At 37.8% G+C, this 18,954-nt stretch overlaps 1 protein-coding gene across 1 annotated transcript in view; it reads left to right on the top strand.

Moving 5' to 3' along the window:
• Positions 1-18,954, top strand: part of LOC136874332 (cell adhesion molecule Dscam2) — a 1,095,748-nt gene that overhangs the window by 985,972 nt on the left and 90,822 nt on the right. The window contains exon 23 of the mRNA XM_068227756.1: positions 5,854-6,123. Coding sequence (XP_068083857.1) covers positions 5,854-6,123 — 270 coding nt within the window. The remainder of the gene's footprint in view (positions 1-5,853; positions 6,124-18,954) is intronic.

Here is an 18,954-nt window from a genome sequence, read left to right as displayed (position 1 = left end):
ATAAATGAATAAATAAACAAATAAATAAATAAATGGAACAAGGACAATAACTTGCTCAGAAAGAAAGAGAATAGAAGCTTTTGAAGTGTGGTGTTATAGAAGAATACTGAAGGTGAGATGGCTAAATCAAATCACGAATGAAAAGATACTGAACGAATTGGACCCAGGACTCATTTAGTTGGTTTTTGAAGGAAGTGTAGTCAGTAAGAACGGTAGGGGTAGACCAATGTATGAATACGTCAAACAGATTAGAGCAGATATACGATGTAGTAGTTATGTAGAAATGATAAGGTTAGCACAGGATAGGGTGCCATAGAGATCTGCATTAAACCAGACTATGGACTGATGACTGAAGCAAACAACATAGAATACAATAATGTTTGACAATGAACCTTTCACATCTGTGCCATCTAATTATTTCAGTGGTATTAATGCTTGATGACACATTACACAAAATGAACATTTTAATCTTAAACTGGAAAAACTGTCGCAACATTTGTGTGTCATAGGCTTCTATAAAATAGATGATATTCTATCAGCAACAGCTTTAAATGAGATATAGGATCATTGTATTTTAGTGAAGAAATAGGTCTGGATTCTTCAGAAGTTACATCCAGAGTTTGTGGAAATATAATAGCTTTTCTAACAGTTTTTCTATCATTTATCCTTAAATTAACTTCTTGAAATATTATTGTGTTCAAAAATAATTTTAAAGAGACTTCCAATGAATACAATGCAATAATTTCAGTGGTTCTTTAGCGACATCTAATTTTCTGATATAGATGTTGATTCCCATAGGGAATCTGAAATATTTGTTCCGAATGAGTAAATTTATAATATCAATATAAATGGTCTGTTATTGGACATTATAAATTTTCCAGCTAACTCATTCCTGGTTGCCAGTGATTCGCCCTCGTGTGCTAGGCTGGGCTCATCAGTTGGTACCTAGCACACCTTCCAAGACACTGGCTAGTGCATACCGTGGAGGCCACTGCATAGGCTAATTGTAGCCACCGGCAGTGCCAATGCACTATGAGAGACTTTGTCTCATTATCAAAAATTGATGCCTGCTTGGTCATCAGATGATATAGACGTTGATTCCCATAGGGAATCTGAAATATTTGTTCCAAATGAGTAAATTTATAATACCAATATAAATGGTCCGTTATTGGACATTATAAATTTTCCAGCTAACTCATTCCTGGTTGCCAGCATTTTGCCCTCGTATGCTAGGTACCTACTGATGAGCCCAGCCTAGCACACAAGGGCAAAATGCTGGCAACCAGGAATGAGTTAGCTAGAAAATGTACAATGTCCAATAATGCACCATTTATATTGGTATTATCTAATTTTCTGTATAACATAGGAGATATTTTTGGAACAGTGTATAAAGACTTGAAGTTGTTGAAATCCTGTAACTCCACATTGTGTACAGTAAACGTTTTAGATGTTTGGTGAATCACCTGTTGTCAATCTCATGGTGATAATACCATTGGAATTGGGAGGTTTTCTTTATCGTACATTCAATCAAGGCCTGGACTGTGTCTGCTTCGTTGTGTGTATGGTCCTTCAAGAGAAATCTATTAATTTTTACCTCACAGTATTTATTCAGAATCCAAAAGAAACATATAAAGACAAACATGTTTATATTCTGACCATTCTGGACAAGACACAGGAGCCTTCTCTCCGCCTGTGCTAGTTCTGAAGCTCAAGAGATCACCCTCACTTTCACAGCTGCTATGTTCAATGATTTTCCGACAAATCACAGTATCCATCCTATGAGCCTGAAATTTGAGAAAGGGCCGATGACCTTCGATGTTAGGCCCCTTTAAACAACAAGCAAATTTGAGAAAACTTGAAAAATCCTCTGGCAATGGATCATCTCACCCCATCTTCGAATTCCAGCTATCCTGAATGATAAGTTTAGGAAATAGGGTCAGAGAAATCTATTAATCATTTTTACCTCACAGTATTTATTCAGAATCCAAAAGAAATACATAATGACAAACATGTTTATATTCTGGCCATTCTGGACAAGACGCAGGAGCCTTCTCTCCGCCTGCGCTAGTTAAAGCAGAGAGATCACCCCCACTTTCACAGCTGCTATGTTCAATGATTTTCCAACAAATCACAGTATCCATCCTATGAGCCTGACAATTTGAGAAAACTTGGAAAATCCTCTGGCAATGGATCATCTCACCCCATCTTCGAATTCCAGCTATTCTGAATGAGAAGTTTAGGGAATAGGGTCAGAGGACATGAAAAACCAATGGGATCAAAATCCTCTGAGCAGATGACAAGATTTTTCTTTGTGTAACACATCCAGTCTCATTTTGAGGCCTCACATCACATCACAGTACAATACATCTTCTTCCTTGTTCCACAATAATCCAAGAACAGGAGAAATCTTCTCAAATGTATTCTCTTTTCCCCTTGAGGAGCATTCCCAGCCACGTAGTTCAAATCAGAACTCCTGGAAGAAACTGAAATATGACTGAACTCCCTTTGCACCTTTGTGGAGATTTTAGTCTCTTGATCAATTCCTCAGTAAAGAATGGAGATGCCTGGTACCTAAGAAGAAGTTTAGAAAATGGGAAGCTGAAGTTTGGCGACTTTCTGAAGAGAAAATACCAAGACATTTCAAAGTAAGCAGGTCTGAACAAACCTGGAGTTTACATACACTTGGTGATGCCAGCCGGAGTGCTTATGCTGCAGCTGTCTTCATATGAAGCTGTACCGGTACTGAAGAGATTGTTTCTGTTCAACTGATCATGGCAAATACAAGGGTTTCACCACTCAAGGAAATTTCGATGCCGCGATTGTAACTCCTGGCATGTTGTATTGGTTGTCGACTAGCAAGCTCGGTCAGAGAAAGTCTGAACTTGAACATCTCCGAGTTTTATTGGACGGACTCTTCAGCGGCGTTGTATTGGATCAAGAGAGATGAGTCATGGGGAACGTTTGTAAACGATCGAGTGGAGGAGATTAGATCTCTGACGAGATAAGAAGACTGGAGGCATGTTCCTGAGGAGCAGAATCCAGTTGACCTTCCATCTCTCGAGGCTGTTCCGTAGAAGTCCTTATAGACCCCAAATGGTGGGAGGGTCCTCACTGGTTGAAGTTGGCGGAAGGGAAATGGCCGACATCAGAGGTCAACGTCACAAACTTGTGGAGATTCTAATTCGAGATTACCACATACAATATTCTCATGCAGGTGTTGAGGTGTTATTTAGAATATTAAGGGAAGAATACTGGATTTTAAGAGGTCAGAAGACAGTATGGAGGGTGATCACAAAATTTGTCAAATGTCGATGATTTCAGTCAAAGAAAATTGATGTAAATCCTGCACCATTGCCAGAAGGTCAGTGGGGTTGATTTTTCTGGGCCGTTGATTTTAAGGGGCGGGGAGAAAGCTTGGATTTTGTTGTTTACTTGTGCTGTGTATCGAGCTGTACATATTGATCTGCGTTAAACCTTTCCACAGAAGTATTTCTTCAAGGTCTTAGGAGATTTATTGCAAGGCAGGAACGACCCAGAGTTATATACAGTGACAATGGGGCCAACTTCACAGGAGCTGTGAATTCCTTTAACTCTTTGGACTGGCATAAGATAGAAGAGGAAACTTCTTCAAGGAGGATCCAGTGGAAATTCATTCCACCTGCGGCTGCTTGGTGGGGTGGATGGTGGGAGAGGATCATTCAAATGGTCAAGAAGTTGTTGAAAAGGACATTGGGAAGAGCCTCTCTCATGTATGAAAAGGCTTTGACTGTCCTGTGCAATGTGGAGTCTGTGGTAAATTCTAGGCTTTGACGTACCTGTCTAAGGATCCAAGCGACTTAGTGCCATTGACTCCTGCAATGTTCCTACAGGACAACCGGTCCATTGGAGTCCCTGGTCTCGATTGCCTTGACAAGACCGACCTCAGAAGATGGGCCAATTACCTGGAGCATTTTCGGGAGGAATTGAGGAAAAGATTCCGTGATGACTACCTGAACCTTTTAGTACAGCCGCAAGTTAAATGAAAGTATCGAAGGATGCTAAAGATTGGTGACATTGTGTTAGTAGGCTCTGATCAGAGGAAAAGACTCAATTGGCCTTTGGGTAAAGTGATTGAGATGTTTCCTGGTAAAGATGATAACATAAGAGTAGTTCGAGTGCAGACTGCTGGACGGGACATGATCAGGCCCATTCAACGTTTGTACCCACTGGAGATGACTTCATCACAGGATACCTTACAAGTGGAAGATGATGGAGATAATGAGCATGAAAGAGTTGTTTCTGCTGTAAAAAAATAAAGTCAAAACGAAAAGTAGACGTTTGGTGAAACTCCCTGCACGATATTTAACTTTTGTGATATGTTCTTGTCTTGTTAAACTGTGTAGGCAAAATGATTGTCAGATTTTTTTATTGGTTCATTTTGGTTTTCTGTTAACAGGGGAATAAAGAAAACCAAAAGGTGGGAGGTATGTTACAATCAGAGACTAAATGGAATGCACCCACCAGATTTTGTACCCTTTGGTTTTGAGAACAGATTGTTTTAAAAAAAAAAAGATTGATGTAATTTAAATTTTAAGTTTGTGGAAAATAATAAAAGCCAACACCTGTGTAACTATCAGACAAATTCCGTTTTATTGGGTAGATTTTCGGGTTCGATATAACAAGAACATTGCAGAAATATGAGATGAAATTATTAACCCAGAGTTGCGTGATGGATCGCACGTGGTCAATTTGACCAGGAAGGATAAAAGACCAATTTTTGTATTATTAAGGAAAAATGTGTCTGTGAAGCAAAATACCAGTTTTTCTTGCAAAACACATTCTATTGTGTAAGAAAAGTATATCCATGAAACAAAATACTAGTTTTTAAAGCAAAACACATTGTATTATCAATGATAAATTTATCCATGAAAAAAAAAATCAGTTTTCTTGGAAACCACATTGTATTGTTACCATGAAAAGTGTATCTCCAAGCTTGAACTGGTGAATCAATTGGAATGCCTACTTTTGCATGTGGAAGATGTGAAACTGTGTTCTTAGCAGACATTTTTCCATTTTGCAGAGGACAATGAATATCCCACGTTGTTTTCTTTAATCTTTCCCAGGACAGTAAGGACTGGTAACATTTGCCACATCTTGCATTTCTTCACATGTAGGAGTCTCTCTTCTTATTTCTTGTTCCACTTCTCCTTCAGCAGATTGCTCACTATCTGTGTTTAATTCTTGCACTTCCAAATGATCATCTCTTTCATCATCTGAAGCAACATCATCAGTAAATTCAATAGCACTTTTGTCATGGAATAGCTGCCACCTTATGGCTCCTGGTTTCACAGGTCTTTCTTCTTCTTGTTGTTCTTTCTCTACACTCTCGGTGAGTTGTAAAATTCTATCTTCTTTTCTTTGCTCATCAGCTATATACAATTCATATGCAACTATTCACCATTCTATGTACAAATTAACACAACAATAATCCAATGAAAAAAAAATAAACCTTTAAACAAAACACTTCTATACCAACAATAAAGACTGCAGACAGCAAACATCAGGAGTCGCTCACGGTGAAAAAGATCAGATAGCAAGGCAACACCACGAGTTGTGCGCGGCGGAAATGACCAGGCTCACAAAGAAAGCCCTCCACTAACTGTCTGGTGATGGAAGGGGGAACAGTGAACATAAATACATGCAGTGGAGAAGTCCATTGAAACATACAGGAAGGGAGCATGACACAACCCATAACGAGTTATTATTGATAAAGGTGGCATATTCCAAATCATATTTATTTCTGTTTTAGTTGTAGAACTGGCTAATGTACTGTATTTATAACACAAATAACACATGCTTCTTGGTGAAATCTAGTTCCAGCAAGGATTTCATCATTTGGTGGTCCTCTCGTTCGTCCCTGGAGAGGAAGGGTCAGTCTTCCATGTCAGTGTGTTGGACAGCCTCTACCTCGACGAGAGTGGGAAAGAAATGGACAGCCTGTACGAGGTGGTCATAACATTCAGCTGATGGAAACTGGTGAACTCCTATTATCAGGCTTACAGCAGGATGACTCAGGCAATTACACCTGCCAAGTAGATAACAGTCTGGGATCAGATCGCGTCATATATATGCTTACTGTTCAAGGTATGTAATTCTGTAATAATACAATCTATTTCAAAATATATATATATATATATTCAAAATATATATTGCTCAATTGTGAAGTCTTAGCAGTATCCAGTAAGTTGCACTATAATTATAGTGATATTCTTCCTAAATAACTAGATATTTGCCACATATTTCTGAAAAAGTTACCACTCAGCAGCTGTTAGAGTGTGCTGAGATGTCTGATTACAAGCAGCAGATCAACATTCACTTCAGCTTCAAATTGGAGAAAACATTTATGGAGAAATACCAATTGATGACGAAAGAAAGTTTATGATGGTCAGTACACAGGTCATATGCAGTGTTATGAGTGGTTCTAGATTTTCAAAGATGGTTGACAATGAACAGATGGCCCTCCACATCATGTGATTACGCTCGTGTAACAAAAGTTCATGAGGTCGTGCATTCCAATAATTGTTTGACAGTTCAGGAAGGAACAGAAGAATATTATATCTCAAAAGTATTACACCATGAATTTTTCATGGAAAAATTAGAAATGCATCAGAAAGCTTCAAAGCTCATTCCAGAACTCTTAACTGAAAAGCAGAGAGACCTTGAGTACTTCATAAAGATAATCAAAAAAGGTAATGAAACATGGGTGTCTGGATATGCCATCAAAACAAAAATGCAACATCACAGTGGTGTGGAAAAAATTTGCCAAGACTGAAGAAAGCACAGTAGATCAGGCCAAATGTGAAAGTGGTGTTAACATTCTTTCTTTCTTGACATCAATGGTGTTGTTCACCATGATTTCCTTCCTGAGGGTCAAACGGTGAATTGCTGGTATTGTTCCTGAGAAAAAATATGAGGAGAAAAAGACCATACAGAGAAACAACTCCTGGAGCCTCTATCATGACAATGCACCAACTCACCCATCACTGTTGACTCTCGAGTTTTTCATGAACATCAACTGAAGAGATTAAACTGAAATCGCAGGTGGAACTGCACGATCCCCCAAATTATCTACTAGGATTGTTTCTATAAATGGAAAAGGCATTGGGAGTACTGTATTAATAAATGGAGTACTTCAAGGAGAAGAAGGGTCAGTGCCACCCCTTCCAGGTCTTTACTCCCCAAAAACATCAACTTGACTATATTACCTTTTAAGATCAGCTTTACACTTAGAATTTCATGTTTCTCATCCTTAACAGTTTTGTAGCTTATAAATTTTCACCAATATGAATACTCCCTATCCTGTCTCTACAATAAATACTCCCATATCATGAGAAAATTACAGCATCAATAATAATTGTTATCGAGTTTTTGTGGACCAAAGAGGTGTAAGAAGGTGCGGGGGTGAATGGGTGGACAGAGAAAAGATCAAATCTTAAATTAAAACTCTAAAATTTGAAATTTCATTTCTTTCCTTGTTTATTTTTTTCTCAATTCAAATCTAAATGAACAACAACAAGTAACAGTTGGATAGACAAAAGGAGAGTTCGTTAGTTCTAGAAACAATAATTATTTGAAACCTAAGAATAATCAGGTGCAATAGACATAATGATTTTTAAGAGATGAGTATGGTAGCTCAAATGTTACACTATTACAAAGAGCACTACTGCTCCAATCAATTACATGTTACAAGACTGGAATCCTAAATTTACAACATTCCAACCTCTCCAAGGCCCAATTCTCTATTTTTACATTAGATTAAATATAAACAGTTTTCACTGTCTTACACGCTCGAGAGCCCAAGTTACATTTAAATATGGATAGTTAACATTTAACAGGGGCAACATGTGCCCATTCTACATGGCCTTAGTGGGGAGAAAAAAAAAAAAGTTTAATATCGGCCGTAAACCAAAATGTTAGAAGGCAAGCACTTGCACTCCTTTGGAATTACACACTGGAACTCTAAAACCCTATGTGGGCTTATGGGCCAACATTACAGAGGCTAAGCCTATACTACAGAGGTGACTAGATGGAGAGAAAATTCAAATTCCAAAAGGAAGAGATAAATCTTAAAGTTTGCAAAATTATAGTCACCCCAATTCCAAGTTGAATGGGAATTAAAAGAAGGTTCACACTTTTTATTCCCCAAGTTAGAATAAGGTTTTTAGACTTGAAAATTTACATTGAAAGATTGAAATTTACATTATGAAAGAATTTTGAAACCTTCCCCTCAAGTCCGCTTTCTGAGACTATCACATGATTAAAAGATGTCTTCCATTACCTTGAGCTAGCGGACCTTCCAACGATGGGCGAGGATTGCCCCCTGCCTCCAACACACTCTAAACCTCTTGACTGGAGCGGTGGAAAAGACAACATGGCCCAAAATTTCCCAGCTTTTAGAGCGGAGAGGAAGTTTCCAGAACTCTCTGGGCCGAAGCCCTGTACACACCCACAATTTCTATTGGTTAGTTTAATAAAGATCCTAAATTCCTGATTGGTCGAAACCTTTGAAGAAGAAGGAAGAGATGGCAGTGCTAGTAACCTAAGAACACAGAAAAGTCTCCATAAATATTATAGTTTTGCAAACTTAGAAACTACAAATTTCTTTGAAAATTAATTGTTCATCTTCCCACCAGAGGGAGCACATTAGTCAACAGTAGAGACATCTGAAGACAAAGTTTGGAACTTCTTCAAAGATAAGTTTCACTGCTCACTTTAAATGAACAGAGTTGGTGTACTTCCGGTACAACAATAATAATAATTTTATTTATTTTACATTTTATGGCCTACATTGGACCACTCTAGTCAATTTAACAAAGGATTTCTTGATTTCCTATCAGCCCAATATTTTTTCATTCTGAGAGATGCTGCCTTCCTTTGTTCTGTTGAAAATACCCTCCCATTGATCTTGGTCTGTATCCTGGTGTGTGTGTCTAGAAGTATCTTAATATTTTCTGTTTTGGCTTTGAGATCGTCTATTGTTATTTGTAGTTCTTTAATATCTTCCTTAATTTCTGTGATCCATTTAGTCCTGGTCTTGCTATTCCATAATTATTCAATTATTCTTCTGCTAATTCTGGTGTCAGGTGTTATTTCCTAATCGTGCTCAATACTGGTTCAATTTCCTTATAAATTGTTTTATTTGATGCTATTCTCCATTGTACATTAACTTGACACTGTTTATTTATGCATGTTCTAATTCTTCTTCTTTTTTGTTTTAAGTATTTTGTCTGTTCCAGGTGTATTAGTAGTTTCAAAATTCGTTTCACTAGTGTAAGTTATTTCTGGCTGTGTGACTGTTTTATAATGTCTTAATTTTGCTGCTATCGATAAACTTTCTTTAGTGTATGCAGTCTTGGTAATCTAATTTGTTTTGTTTAATTTATTTATTCTGTTATGCCAAGCTGGTTTCTCATTAAGATTATAAGTTACGATTTCTCCTAAATACTTAAATTTATCAACAATTTTTATTTCTTGCCCATCAATTGTTATTTTGTTTACCAGTGGGAGATATGTAAACATGATCTCAGTTTTTCAAAGGATACTTTAAGACCTATTTTTTGTGCTATTTTGTGTAGAGATTTAATTTGTTGTCAAGTTTCCGGAATATTGTTGGACAATAGAGCAAGGACATCAACAAATCCATTAAACAATTTAAAAAATTTTGTTTGGAGCTTCCTGCTTTTATGTTCTTTGGGTTGATCTTGTACCATTCCCTTATTATAAATTCTAATGCACAATTAAATAGTGATAAACAGTCTCAGTCAAATCAAAAATGGTTCAGAAACCCCTCCTCTAAACTTTACTTTTGATAGGATATTACTTAAAGTAAGTTCTATCAGTTTAATACATTTAAAATGGAGTCCAAAATTCCATAAAATATTTAACACTGAAGGTCTATGTATCAATCATATGCCTTCTGAAAGTCAACAAATTTTATTACTATAGGCTTGTTTTGTTTTCTGTAGTATGCCATTATTAATTTTAGAGTGATAATCTGTTCAGCACAACTTCTCCAGGGTCTAGATCCTCCTTGGTATTCTCCTAACTCTTTCTCTAGTTGTTCTTAAATTCTTTTATATAAGATCTTGGAAAAAATCTTGTATGTGCAGTCCAAGATAGACAATTCTCTATAATTATCCAGATTACTCTTATCTCCCTTTTTATGAAGAGGGTGTATTAAGGCTGTTGTCCAATGTTCTGGAAACTGCTCAGTGATGCAAATTTTTGTTAAAGCCATGTATAAGGAAATCCGAATCGTATTACTTGAATATTTCCACATCTCTACAAAAACCTGGTCTTCTCTGCATGTCTTATAATTTTTAAGTTCTTTTAGTGCTTTTTCTAATTCTTGAAATGTTGGAGGGTCTGTGTTATTAAATTTGATTTTTATTGGAGTATTTGTATTAATGTGTAATAGTTCCTTAGGTTCTTCACAGTTCAGAAGTTTACTGAGTGCTTTGGCATAATCTCAGAATTTTCACTACTGTTATGTACTATTTTTCCATTTTCATCTTTCAACATTAATGTAGGAGGAACATATTTCTGCAGTTGTCTTCCAAAAATGTTATAATAGTCTCTAGAATTGGTGTTATGATAATTAAGTTCAATGGAATATATTATATCCTTATGAAATTCTCTCTTAATTTTTCTAATATTTTGTGGGAATTTCTTCCTGATATCTCTTAGGTTGATAGCATTTCCTTCTGATTTATGGGCTCGGAATTTTAACCATGCCTGATCTCTCTCTTTATGAATTTCGTCACATTCTGTTATACACCAGGCATGTTTTTCTATGAAAGTTCTATGGAGCTAAATTTTCAGCTTGTATTTTGAGAACTGGATCAATTCTTCAAGGTCATCTGTCGATTTTATTGTTTGCATGACTTCCGTATATTTGTCATTTTTTATTAAATTGTGTGGGTCATAATTCCTCTTTACTTAGTTTTGATATTCTTCTTTTTTAGTTGTGTGAATTTAAGTTTAATTTTGACAATGTAGTAATCAGAAACAGTATCTATTCCTCTTAATACTTTTACATTATAAATTTCGTTATGGAAAAATTTATCCATACAAACATGGTCTAGCTGCCATCCCCCTTTCCTCCAATCAGGATGCTTCCAAGTTTTAAGCTTGTTTGGAATTGATTTATGAACTTCTAATTAGGAAGGTCCAGTCTGGTGGCATGGTTGCAGCATATATTTCCAGACTTAAAGAATCTCCCATAATAAGAGTTTCCCATTTGTATCCCAGTATTTGGGGAGAAGGACATTGATGAGGCTCTGTCCACTATCACTGATGATACCACTGAGCTAGCATCAGTTGTAAGTTTCTTTAAAGTAAGTGACCCTTCTACTAATCAACTTAAGAGCGTTCAAGCTAGATTATTTCATTTTACAATAGGGACAGGGACCTACTGTCTTTAAAATTGAAGGATGATCATCCTAAGGAAGCTAGTAACTTGGTCAAACACCTGTCTGACATGTCTAATAGGGTTAGTCAATTGTTGTCCAGGGCCACTAGTGCTAAAAGTGACCATGTTCAAACTGTCAACTTAACAGAAGAGGACTCTAGTAGGTCTGCTGAGAGTAGGAAATCGGTGGCTTCACAACAAACATCAGCCCCATTGGAACAAATTTCTGATCATTTAAAACAACTTCCACGTTTCTTTATGAGTAATGCTGTTTTTGAACCCTCTCAATCTCCAATGCCATCCCCCATTATTTCGCCAGGTTTCAGCAGCTTGCCCCACCCATTAGCCATGTTGCTTAAAGGATCCAAGTTTTCAGTAAATTCAACTAATGAGGTAATATCCTTTTTAAGACTCCTAGTTGAATTTCAAGATCATGCTTTGGTATTTACTCAGTCTCATTCTCAAATTTTAAAAATTATTTATCCATATTCTGTAGGTGTCCTCTTGGACAAAATTGTGAAAGCAATAGCTGAAAGATGTGCTATTGAAGATTTCCATGCCCATCTTCTGGCTAACTTTATTCCAGCTAGAGCAATTTCATTGTTAATAAAGAAGTACTACTTTTGAGTACAGAGGATGGACGAGAACTAGGCTGATTTCAGCAAAGACATTCAATTTTATACTAGGGTATTCGCTCTTCATTTTCTGGAGGATCAAACTGTGCAAACCATTGTAGAAGGAATTTCTCCAGCTTATAGGTCGTACTTATGTTTTGCTTCTTAACCTCAAACCTTTTCTGAACTTAAGGCAAAGTCAATGTCAGCAGAGGGAGTGATGTATGTTGACACTTTACAAGTCACCAGGGAGCCCCCTCCATCATCTAACAGTTCTCGGTCACCACCTCGTCGAACCTTCCCCACACGCACGTGTTACGCATGTGGATTGACTGAATACCTTAGATATAAGTGTCCCTTGGTATAATCTAGTGGAACTAGGAACAGAGCAGGTCCATCCCAAGGTTGTTTTAAGTGTGGGTCATTCCATCTAGCAAGAAATTGCACTTCACATAACAGCACATCTTCCTCTTCAACTTCTGATGCTGCCTCCACTAACTCAGGTGATAGAAAGTGACTAGTGTCATCAGCTGAGTCAAAATGTTCAGCTTTCTAAGGCTCACCCCCCGTTAAATCAGGCAAAGAATCCTTCAGCGAAAAATCCAGAGGCCCTAGGGAATACCTTAGAATTGCTTCTGAGACCCCAGGTTTTGTGCCATATCTTAAAATTGAGGTAAATAACGAACCTGTCATGGCGCTATTAGATTCAGGAAGAGTTAGCTCCATTATTTCAGAGGAGTGATACTCTAAATTGAAAACTGGCTGTAAATTTCCAGGCTAGTGCTTTTCTTCTATTAAATGCATTTTGGCAAATTCTTCACCATTAGATATTTTAGGCTTCATTTTTGATAAAATCCATATTTCAAAATTCACTTGGAAAACTAAATTGTTTGTAGCTAAACAATTGTCTTGCCCTGTAATATTGGGTCTTGTGCTCGATCTTAAGAGCAAGTCGTGCACATTCCAATTTGATAGTAACGTTAATATTCGTCTTTTGAAATGTAATTCTGTGTCATTTTCATCTATTTTGCCTACCCAGGGTGAGATATCATTAGATCTTAGGCATCTACCTGAGGACTAGGCTGAAAGTATTAGAAGGTTGTGTCAGTCTTATCCTGACGTATTTTCAGAAACCCTTGGTGTCGCTAACCAGACTGAGTATAAGATTGAGGTTACGAATTCAATTCCTGTACAAATTTCTCTATATAGGCAATCTCCACCAAAAATGAAGGCTCTGACAGAGATCATTGATCAAATGTTAAAAAGATGGTATTATTGGACCTTCAAAGTCAGCGTATTCATTGCCCATTTTTCTTGTACCAAAGCCCCAAGGTGGTTTCAGACCTGTCATTGATTACAGGGTTTTAAACCGTAAGGTTGTATTAAAATCAGTGGTACCCTTCCTGATCTTCATTCTTGTTTCTCATGGTTTTGCAAGGCGAAGTTCTTTACCATCTTAGATCTGAATCAAGCATATAATCAGATACATCTGGCAGAAGAATCCAAACATCTAATGGCTTTCACCACTGATTAGAATTTGTTTGAATACAACCACGTGCCTTTCGGGCTCCCCATGGGTGCAGCTGGATAGAGTCTTTGCCAACATCAAATTTGAATATCTTTATCATTATCTCAATGGTGTCGTCATGTTCTTGGAGACCTTTGAAGAACACTTAGATCATCTGAAGGAAATTCTAAATCACCTTCGTAAGGCTGGGTTGACCGTTAAATTATCTAAGGTGGCTTTTGCTAAGTCTTCTATGTAATTCTTACGGCATATCGTGCTGCCCGATGGTGTTGCTATTGACTATTCCAGAACGCAGGCTATTTGTGACTTCAAGCAGCCTATGGATGTGAAAGGAATCGCTAGGTTTATAGGCATGGTGAATGTCTTCAAGAAATTTATTCCTAACTTTGCTAATAGGGTGGCGCCCCTAAACCAACTTCGTAGGAAAGACGTCAAGTTCAAATGGGAACCATCACAGCAAGCTGCTTTTGAAGATCTTAAGTTAGCTCTTTGTAATGTCCCAGTATTAGCCATGCCTGATTTCTCTACGAAATTCATAGTCCAAACCGATGCCACTTCATCTGCTGTTGCTGCTTTCCTTCTTCAAGAAACGGAATTCAGAAGGCAGCCTATTGCCTATCCATCTAGGACTTTATTGGCTCAAGAAGCCAAGCACTCCATCTATGAATTGGAAGGACTTCCAGCCCTGTTTGCCTTGGAGAAATTCTGCCGTTATCTGGAGCATGTCAAATTTGAATTAGAAACAGACAATCAAGCTTTAAGTTGGGTCTTAGCTAGGCTTCATCTTACTGGACGTACCATCCATTAGGCTATCAAAATTTCAGCCTTTCAATTTGATGTGCGACACATTAGAGGATCAGAAAATGCAGTCGCAGATGGACTAAGCTGAATGTTTTCTAATGACATTGAGCCCAGCGAACAGGAGGACAGTTCTTCTCCTTCCATGCCCATACTTTCTGGGTGTTAGTGCTATTCTGATGGATGCCCCTATGTTGTTTCATGACATTGAGAAATATCTAAGGGAAGATCCAGTGTTGGCTCCTATAATGTAAACCCTTTCTGTTGGGGAACATGTTGTCCCTTATGTGCTGAGGAATGGGGTTCTGTGCTGCCCTTCAAGGCATGATCAGAAAATGAAAGTAGCGGTTCCAACTGTTCTTGTGCCCATGATCTTCAAATATCATCATGAGATCCCATTAGGGGGCAATTAGGCATCTTCAAAACTAGAGAGAAGATCAGAGTTTATCTGGAAGAGTATGAATGGCAAAATCAGAGAAATGGTTAAAGCTTATAAATCTTGCTTGCTTAGTAAGTTCACAATGTCGACTAAGTTAGGCCTATTGTCATTGCATCAAGCATCCCACCCTATGGAGCGTTTGTATGTAGACTATGTCAGACCCTTCCCTCAATCGAAGGAGAATGGGAATAAGTTCATCCTTGTATGTGTAGATACCTTCACTAGAATTTCATGGTTATTTCTGACTAAGCTGGCTACTGCTCAGTCGACCATTTCTTGCCTTAATACTATCGTTGCTTCTTTTGGTCCTTGTCAATATATAGTTTCCGATAATGCAAAGGCTTTCACATCTAACTTATTCCAAAAATTCTGTTTTGATCTGTCCATATCACACGTAACTACATCGACTTACTATCCTCAACCATCTCTGGCTGAGCAGGTTAATCGTAATCTTCAATCTACTTTGATAGCCTTTCATTATGAATATCATTCTGGGTGGGATACTTCCTTGCATTGGATAGCTTTTGCACTAAATTTGGCTGTTCACGAGTCACATAAGTTTACGCTTGCCTCTCTCATATTCAAGTTTGTACCTAACACGCCGTTGTCTAATCTTTTGTCCATCAATGAGATATTTCCTGAGACAATAGCTCCCGATAATATCAGGGGCCTGTGAAAAAAGGCTAAAATTAACCTTAAGGCCTCTTATAGAAGAGTTAAGGAGAGATATGATCGTAGATGTCGGCCCAGCAATTTAAAGGTCGGAGATCAGGTTATGGTTAAGAATTTTGTACCCACAGGCCAGCTTGCCCCCAGATTTCATAGGCCATGTATTATTTTGGATTTCTTAATACCGGTCATACTTTTGGTGAGCAACCCAGTCACTGAGAGGATATTTAGTGTGCATCTTTCCCAAATTAAACCTGTATGAAATCCTTATTTTTCAGTATAGGCTGCTAAGTCATGGCAGTAAAAAAACAGTTATATTTCTTTCCTTAACAGCTCAGAAACTTAAAATTCATTAGTTAAATTATTTTGTAAGCAGTATGGGGATGCCTTCTGCCCCAGCCATATGCATCCATGGTATTACCTTGTTGCTGTATATCATCCTGTAAAAACCTTCCCCTCTGTTAAAAATTTGCCTTTCTTCCATTGCCCGGCTGCCATTACCTTTTCCCCTACCTCAAAAACCAAGCCTGCAATTCACATACACATCCTCGATGCCACCCACCTCATCTGAAACTGCAGCTTAAATATAAACAAAATTCACTCTCTCCATAGAAACACCACTGTCGCCCAGTATATTACTGTTTCAGTGCCTTACTAGTTATCTGCGGCCGAGTCACAACATCTGGCGAGTGATGCTAGCGTGGGGTAAGGGCCCTCCCTGCTATGCCCCAGTCTCCTTCATGACGGCATACTTGGGCACCATCCTTACCAGCAAGGGCTGGTAACACAACCGCCTACTTCATCTGGGAGCAGTGTCTCAATATCTGATCTGTGGCGACCATTACCATGTCTACCCCTCTCATGGAAGTGGGACAGATGTATCTGAGGGTACTTGGGGCGTCCGGGGAACCCCACCCGGTTATCAGCAGTGGCGGCTGCTCTTGCCGTCAAACTTGAACTGTACTTCTACGGCTTCAGGAAGACTTCAAGACTTGTTTTCAACATAATTACTTACAAATGAACTTTTATCAAGAAATTTTTTGTCTGTAAAATTCAACTTCAAATTTTTCTAAAAAGCAAAATTTCAAACTGTGTCACCCGAGGAAGGACTTCTGGGGGGGGAGAGAGATCTGTACTGGAGGTGCACCCGCCCTGTACATTTAAATTAAGCACCTTGGAGAATGCCATCTGTTATATGAAATTTGCAACAGCTAATACAAGAAGTTTGGACATTTCTTTACAGATGTCGCTGCTATAAATTTATGTTATGCTCTCTGATGTGAAGATGAACTATTAAAATTGTAGAGTAATTTTGCACGTTAAGATTTACTAAACTGAATTGTTTATTCTTTGTTTTTTTTTTTTGGTGTGTTAAAGTTTACAACACTTCTATCTCTTCCCGCCAAATTTAGATGTTGGCCAATAGAAAATTTTGTATATTTATTTTTCACCCAATCAAAATTTTCTGGTATTTATTTAATTATCCAATAAGAATTACGGGTGTGTGCTGGGCCTTAGCCCAGAGTTTTCTGGAACTTTCCCCTCAGCTATAAACGCTGGCACATTTTCGGATCACCGAGCTCGATAGCTGCAGTCGCTTAAGTGTGGCCAGTATCCAGTAATCGGGAGATAGTGGGTTCGATCCCCACTGTCGGCAGCCCTGAAGATCGTTTTCCGTGGTTTCCCATTTTCACACCAGGCAAATGCCGGGGCTGTATCTTAATTAAGGCCACGGCCGCTTCCTTCCACTTCCTAGGCCTTTCCTATCCCATCATCGCCGTAAGACATATCTGTGTCGGTGCGACATAAAGCAAAAAAAAAAATTTTAGACCAAGTTGTCTTACTGATCGATCCAGTCTACTATGTGTGTGTTCGTAAAGCGAGGCACAGGCGCCTCGTCCATCCTCAGGAGGTCCACCAGCTCAAGATCCAGTCTACAATCTAATAGTCTTTTAAAGTTAGCTCGAGAGGAAGGTTTTAAACATTTAGTAATGTAACTTCACTTTTCTAAAATGTAAATTTCAAACAAGTTGAAAGAACTTTTCCAAAATCAGGAAACAGAGAGTGAGATACCCTCTCGTATTCCCTCTCAACTTAATTTTGAGGTGACTAGTCACCTCGGTAGTATAGGCTTAGCCACTGTAGCTTCGGGCCATAAGCCTGAATAGGGTTGTAAGGTTATCATTTCAATTTCAAGGACCGCAAGTGTCCGCCTTCTCACCATTTTGATTTTTGGACCAGTAACTTTGTTGTTTTTCACAAAGGCCTGGTAGAATGGGTACTCGGTATCCCTGTTAAAATCTATTTCATTCTTTTCATGTAAAGATGTTAGACTGTTTTGCATTTAAAATAGTGAATACTGTTCTATTGTGTAAACTGTAGGTTGTGCCTTTGACAGACCTGGAAGATGTGAAGTTTTGAGAATAGATCACTGAGTATAAATTTATAGAGCAAAGATGCTCTTCCTATTGATGTAAAGGTTAAATAGTGCCTTTGGAAATCTGGAATGATAGAATGTTTGGAGTGTAGTCTCCTAGATAATTGATAGAGCAAAGATGTTCTTACTATCGATGTAAAAGAAATTGGGAGATATATCTCCTTGACTGTTTGTTGAAAGGAGCCTCAGCGTTCGTGGAGAATTTATAATTAGGGAGCTTCAAGCTCAAATTTGTTAACTGATTATTATTCGATTTTCTAAAATTGTTACCCAATCTTACGAACCTTTGTACCTGAATTTGTAAATTTGAGACTTTGAAAAGAAACCAAAAGATAGCAGAGAAAGAAATATAGCTCTAAAGTTTTAAACTAATCTTCTGACTGTCTTCATGCCCGCACCTTCTTTCACCTCTGTAAACCATGGTATCCCTGTAACAATAATAATAATAATATGGTCTCAGCCACCATATGCAGGTATTTTAATTTGATGTTATATGTTTGGCTGCTCGTCAATTTCAGTGTTCCACTTTACTCTAGGCCTACTAGATGGCAGAATGCTTTACCTACCAGAATAAATCAATCAATCAATCAATCAATCAATCAATCAATCAATCAATCAATCAATCAATCATCATTGATCTGAATTTAGGACTGTCGCCCAGGTGGCAGGTTTCCTACCAATTGTTTACCAAGTCTTTTCTTAAATGATTTCAAAGGACTTGGAAATTTATTGAACATACAGTACATTCTTATTAATAAAGAACAACAGCATGCTGTTAAAATTTTATTTTATTTTATTTTCATTTCCTACAAAAATCCTGTAATTTTGAATTTGATAATAGTTTATGAACTAAATGTCTATCACATAAAATCTCCAGAAAATAATTTCCCAAAGTCACTCCCTTGCAGCTCATGTCCTTACTACAGGGTTTTCATATAAAACAACACACAGATACCAGACACAAGATGACAGGCAGCACATGTATCACTTAGAACAAAAATTTGCTGAAATAGTTCATGC

This window comes from Anabrus simplex, chromosome 5 (genome assembly GCF_040414725.1).
Source record: "Anabrus simplex isolate iqAnaSimp1 chromosome 5, ASM4041472v1, whole genome shotgun sequence".
In the NCBI taxonomy this organism is placed as follows: Eukaryota; Metazoa; Arthropoda; class Insecta; order Orthoptera; family Tettigoniidae; genus Anabrus; species Anabrus simplex.
Note: the sequence above shows the minus strand (reverse complement) of the source record. Positions and strands in the feature narration are given on the sequence as shown.